Source organism: Eulemur rufifrons, chromosome 16 (genome assembly GCF_041146395.1).
Source record: "Eulemur rufifrons isolate Redbay chromosome 16, OSU_ERuf_1, whole genome shotgun sequence".
NCBI classification, from domain to species: Eukaryota; Metazoa; Chordata; class Mammalia; order Primates; family Lemuridae; genus Eulemur; species Eulemur rufifrons.
Window position 1 is genome coordinate 79,285,302 of NC_090998.1, and position 6,275 is coordinate 79,291,576.

The window sequence follows — 6,275 nt, forward strand, 5'->3', positions numbered from 1 at the left end:
ACCAGAACTACCTGGCACAGAAGTGCAACCAAGTGCATGAGAGACCAGTGGGGGTAGCAGACCAAGCATGTCTTGGCATCAAACAACCTGTGTTTAATCCCCTTGCTGGTGTGGATCCTTGGAGAAATCCTCCCTGAAGCCCTTATTTATGGGTTCCTATTTCAATTAAGATAAAATATCCAGAAACATTTACTGTATATATGAAGGATGCTATTATTATAGTGAGATTCCCACACCACTCTGAGATCCAGGTGACACTTTTGAATTATCAGAGGTTAAACTGTGCTCAGTACAGATTTGGGGCCAAATAAGTTTTGTTAATTTAAATTCTCTAAAAACTGGCTATCCACAGATGGCATATGCATTCATTATTGACCAGAATATTAAATTAACCAGAACATCATTTCCTGGCTACTGACTAAAAAGAATTTACTGTGGCCAAAAAAAAAAAAAAAAAATGACTTGTGAAAATATTATACACTGTTATAGCTTTTGTTCACCTTCATTTAATAGAGAGAGAGAGATTTCTTACCTGGGGTATATCAACAGTTAACACAACCACAAATGGAAGGAAAAAAAAAAAAAAACAGAAACAGGAAAAATGTGAGAATTTAGGAATGAAATTGGCTCATGCTAAGTAGATACTACTCCTGCATTCTAAAGCCCCTTGCCTCAAATCCAGTATCAAATCAACACATATGTGTAGAGTCCCTTCCTTGTACAGGGCACTGGACTCAAAACCTACAAAAGTCTTGTTTTTTTCAATAGTCACAGGAATTCTGACTTCATCTCCTGGACTGGAGGGACTTATGTGTCACTGTATCCATTTTATAGCAAAATATACCGAGGGACCCCTGGTTGGCATGACTTAGTCATGACAGACAGCCAAATGACAGCCTTGCCAAAGCAGGATTCCTGTGGCTCAAGTCTCCGTCCTCACTCTAAGTAGTAGAAACAACGCTAAGGTGATCATTAAATTTTTCCATATTGCTACTTTGTGGCACAAAAATGTGGTTTCTTCCAGGAAGCCTCCCAAGGTGAGTAGCTTTACCTCTTTCAGCTGCATCTTTCAACAGCGTTGGAAGGGCCACCAGCAGGATGTTAAGTGAGGGACCCTATTAAAAGGGTCATGGAGTTAGGCTGGAAGTTATAAAAAGAGGCTCTTTTGAACTTCACAGTAGTGGCAGGTCCACTCAACCTCATCACTTTTGGAGAAACAGACTCAGTTGTTTATTTTCTGACCACCCTCCTTGCCCTCCATGAACTCTCAACTTAATGATTCTGCACCAGTGGCAGAAGTTTCCTCCATCATTCTAATTAAGATTTCCAGTTTTGTGTCCAGGTCTTCAGTCCAGCAATTGGGGGAAAAAAGCCCACAAAAAAACCCCAAACCCCTGACTATCGTTAACACAACGTAAATATTTAGTTAATGCTTGTAAAACAGTTGAAGATGAAAAGCACCTTCTATTTGCAAATCATCATAAATAATGGACATAAAATAGAAGAGGTAAAAGCTCAGCTGAACATTTTTTGCATTTTCTCAAGAGCATCTCAAGAGCATGGAAAACCTCCACCCCCACATAGCCAAAGACACTAGGACTGCTAGCAGCAAGTTATCAACCAGTCCTCATTTTTCTTAGTTATAAAAGAAGTAGTGGGGTTTTTCCCCTTTAATATTTCCAGGGCTTATCAACAAATCCAACCCAACTGGACTTCATGGCCCTTTTCAAAAGAATAAACCCATAATTGATCTTATAGACTATACCCCCACACTCTGGCAATGGGCCAGTTCTAGAAAATATACTATTCAACAGTCCTATTTCTCCACCTCTCCCTTCTTTGTTGAGTTTATAGTATTGCTGAAGACTAAGCACCTGCCACTGTAGATGCCTTCAAGTTCTTTCAGTTTTTGTGAAATCCAGGGGGAAAAAATACTCAACTTATAGCCCTAGTGAATTTAGAACTTCATTAGATGTCAAAACTGTATTCTTAATAGCTATTTCTGGTATAACACATTTAAGTCCAGCAATACATATAAATCTCTAGCATTTAAGAACTTAAGATTTTTTAATAGATTTTTCTTTTTCTTCTCTTTCTCTTTTTTTCTTTCTTCCTTTCTTTCTTTTCTGAGTTATATGTCAGATAAATATCAGTACTTATAGTTCTAGGACAAGATAGAACCTCTAGTGCATTTTCCTTTAGCTTAGGGAACAGTCCAGCACACCCACAGAGAACCAGAGAATTTATCACATTATGTTCCCCAAAAAAGAAAACAATAACGAACTTGCTTAGGAGTTAAAAGTGTGAAACAAGTGGCTCCATATGTTCATCGTTTCCTTGGCCTTTTATTTTGCCAAACACAAAAGAAATGAATAGAGAGAAAGGAAAGACATGATAGAGAGGAAAAAAGGAAGAATCAGAAAGAAAAAAGAAAAAAGAAAAAAAATTCAGAACACTTTTCCTTAAAAATCATTCACAAATCCCAATTTTACAAGACCTTTCTTATTTATCTTAAATAAATGGAATATCAATTGATTCCAGATGTCTGGGCTACAATGAAAATGCCCAGTAAAATTTGAGGGCAAGAGTCATAAGAAAATACTCACTGTAGGTGTAATCATTTTTGTTTGTTCCAGGTCTTTTACAGCAGGTCAGGGTGGGTATTATGAGGCTGATGTGGATAGAAAACTGAGGACTTAAAAACATGTGCTGCTTTGTGGGTGGGGTTTGTGAAAGCATCTAGTTACATTTGGACACCCAGGCAGGTATTCTATGAGCCTGGGTAAACTGCCTTTTGTCCATTCAAACAATGAACAAATTGCACAGCTGGGATTTAAATCAATCTTTTCCCCCCAATCAAGCCACCAATTTCCATTGTGTGCCTATTGTAGCTGCCCAGAATAGTGACCCAAGCTCCAGTGGGCTCCCTTTCTCCTTTCCCCCACCCCTACTCCCTCGGAAATACTTGAGACTCAGAGTACAACCAGCTTGTGAGTTCTGCCTCTAGGCAGGACACCTTTACTCACTGAATCACGTTCAAAAGACCATGCAGCTCCCTCAGACCACTTCCTGCTTCAAGCCAGGCAAAAGTAACAACTTATTACTAGCTCCACTTCTGAAGTGTTCAGCATACATACACAGCATGAAAAGTGAATTTGGAGACAGCTTTCTAAGCTTGTAATTAATTCAGAGATAATATTCCACAGCCTCTTTTATGATCATTTAAGTAGCGAGACAAAAACCCCAGCTGCCAGACCACATAGTACATATGCATATTGACTTCATCTCTTTTAAAGCAAGGTGGCTAGCATGTGTTGGCATCTCAGAAACAGCAGAATCAGGTGCCTTACAAGGGGGTATTCTTAACTCCTAAGCCACTTACTTGACTGAGAAAAGTCCTAGTGGTGCAGTATTTAAAAGCAGCGAATGAATGCTGCACTAAGAGCAGAGACATTTTATGAATTGAGCCCTCAGGCAGTTGCATCAGTGGAGACAGTGACAGCGGCTTAAAAGTGCGTGCAAATTTTAAAAAAACAACGTCTTGAAGGATATAATTCTGCTGAGAACGGAAACTAGAACTATGGCCAGTGATCGGAAACGAGAAGTTGGTGCATTGACAACAACAGCCAGATTTACCTAAAGAGACTTTACAACACTGAGTATAAAATCAGAGTTTTACAACACAAAACCCTAAGTCCAAACTTCGCCCATGAAAGTCCTCTTCAGAAAAGTTGGGCAAACAGCTGCTAGAAAGTTTCTGCTTTCCATATACAGTACACATTTGTTTAAATTATACTAATATGCAATGTCAGCAAGAATTGTCAAGGAGTTCTTTTTCGGAAGAACAAATTAAACTTCACTCTAACTCTCTGGGCATAAGCGTAGAGTTCCGGGACCTTAGCTCCAAGGATCATATTTAAAAGCTTTAATATCATCTAAAATGTAACTCTTTGTATGTGGCATGCCTTATAAATAAAATCCTGACAAGTTACACACACACATACACACACACATGCATACACACGAACATGGTATAAAAAATAAAACATCTGCACCTGCAAAAGAAAAAAAAAATCCCAAAGTTCATATCCATGCTCTATATCCCTCAGCCATAGACAGGATTTAAAGGAATCTTCTATAATAACACCACGGAAGCCCTGCAGAAGTGGAGGATTTAGCATAAGTACCTTGCAATAGTTTCTACTCATACAGATATCTGTGCAAATGCATCCATCTCCCCAGATATTTTTTCAGATCTCACAGAATTGCATATTCAGCAATTTATAAATAACTCCCAGTTCCGAAACAATGAAAAATTTTAAAGTGAATAAACAGTCCTAGGCAGAAGCAAACAGTACACAATTTAAATAAAATTCCCCAATGACTTCAAAGAGTAAGAAATATTTACCTTCAAGAAATCACAAAAGCAGCACTTAAATAATTGGGTTGGAAGACTGCTGATTTTCCCCATTGCCTCTGAAGTACAAAGTCTGGAAATGAATTGGTTAGCAGGAATAATGAAGCAGAAAGAAATCCAGAGAGATGGGAGATGTTGAGAGCAATGTCACATTTCAATTTTGAGGACTTTATTCCATTGCGCAGGCTCTATCTGCTCTGAATTTAGCAGTGACAGTGAGATTTAGCAAACAGAAGAGGGATTTAGAGAAAATCCTCACATTTATCTACAAAACACAGACACTGTAGACAGGAAACAGCTGGGGGAACATTTGCCTTCTCTCTCTCTCCCTCTTCTGGCAAAGTTATCGACTAAGGACTTTTTTGGGCATGGTGACAAATAACATCATACCTTTGCATTTTAAAACTAGAGCACAGAAGCATTTTTTTCCCTTAAAAGAATGTGTGTTAGTGACAGGGTTAGGAGACATTAAAATACTTATGCTGCCATAGAAAATAAGGATCTGTTCCCTGATTAACTTTCTACTGGGCATAAAGACACACACGTCTGCTAATACACCTTACCGGGATGAAAGTAATATACACGGGGGATGGGTGAGCAATTTTACATTCTAGAGCAAAAGCAAAATTTAAAAAAAAGAAGCAAGGAAGAAAAGACCATCTCCAACAAACCCTACAATTTTAACCCCGAAGTGACTGGGGTAAAGTAGGTTGGAAGACAGCGCTCAGATGACCCCTTGTCCTAGTTGCTGAGTGAGGGGAGTGATCTCATTTCCTCGAACCTACAGGAGGGGCAGGCAGCATTTTATCGGCTTCTGTCAGGACACTGTCTCAGACTTTTTTGCCTGCAAGGAGGCAAAGACAATGCTTAGCTATAAAACCAACTGAAAAATAAAATCTTTCTTTTTTCATTCTTCTACTGAGCTACCTATCACCACCCACACCCCAACCCCCTGGGGGAAGGGCACCTGAGAGGCAAACTATTTTTCCATTGTCTGTATTTTTCTGCAAAACTTGAACCTCTGTGCGTGCATGTGTGTGTGTGTGTGTGTGTGTGTGTGTATGTGTGTATGTTTTCTTTCTCCAATTTTTGTGTATTCTAAATAACACCAGCTGGCTAGCAATACCCTCTCAAGGGTTATGATGTCATTCAAATCCCTCAACTGGGTGAGTGGCCGGCAATGTGGTCCAAGCCAGCTGTTTTGCTATTTATAATGTACACTTGCCTTTGCCATTGAGAATTAAGTTCTGATCTTTTGTTGATACAGTTTGTACCTATTTCTCTTTGGTTTTGGTTTTGCGAAGCAGTAGATAAGAAAGTGGATTATGAAATAAGGTTGCAAAAGCCCAGAACAGACATACCACTTTCCATAGATATCTCTCTAGGCCTGGTTTCCCAGGAATAGGGGAAATAACCTGGCTCTTGCATTATTTTCCTTGTGATTCTCAGGGGACTGACACACAAACTGAAAATAGAGGCCTGCTAGAAACACTCCTCTGGCTCTTTACGATGTCCTGTAGCCGGAAATTTGTCTGTAGAGGTGGGTACCCTCAGAAGAAAACCTGTTTGGTTTTGAAAGCGGGTTGGGTTTGGTCAAGTCTTCTGTGTGGTTAATGCATTATAGCAATAGTTACCTTCTGGAAATAAAAGGTAGAAGTCTGGAATCATGTTGTTTCACGTGGTGCACTATTCAGCATCATTTTGTGAGTTCCTACTATGTGCTTCTAGAGAAACAAAGAGGAATAAGATACAGTCAAGGCCCCCCAGGGACTTTCAGCTGAGTGGCAGATACAGCAAGGAAAATGTTACTGTCATGTATGTGCTCTTTTAAAACTATGAACAATGAACAAGGGGAGGG

At 39.4% G+C, this 6,275-nt stretch overlaps 1 protein-coding gene across 4 annotated transcripts in view; it reads right to left on the reverse strand.

Moving 5' to 3' along the window:
- The window catches only part of IGF1 (insulin like growth factor 1), a 78,786-nt gene extending 72,968 nt beyond the window's left edge, over positions 1-5,818 (reverse strand). For 2 of the 4 annotated variants that reach the window (XM_069491588.1, XM_069491586.1), the window contains exon 1: positions 4,409-4,726. In XM_069491588.1, coding sequence (XP_069347689.1) covers positions 4,409-4,471 — 63 coding nt within the window. In that variant the 5' untranslated portion in view covers positions 4,472-4,726. Of the gene's footprint in view, positions 1-2,606; positions 2,668-4,408; positions 4,727-5,778 lie in introns of those variants that run through there. The other 2 variants (XM_069491587.1, XM_069491589.1) reach the window with 2 other exon arrangements.
- Between the last annotated feature and the right edge of the window lie 457 nt (positions 5,819-6,275).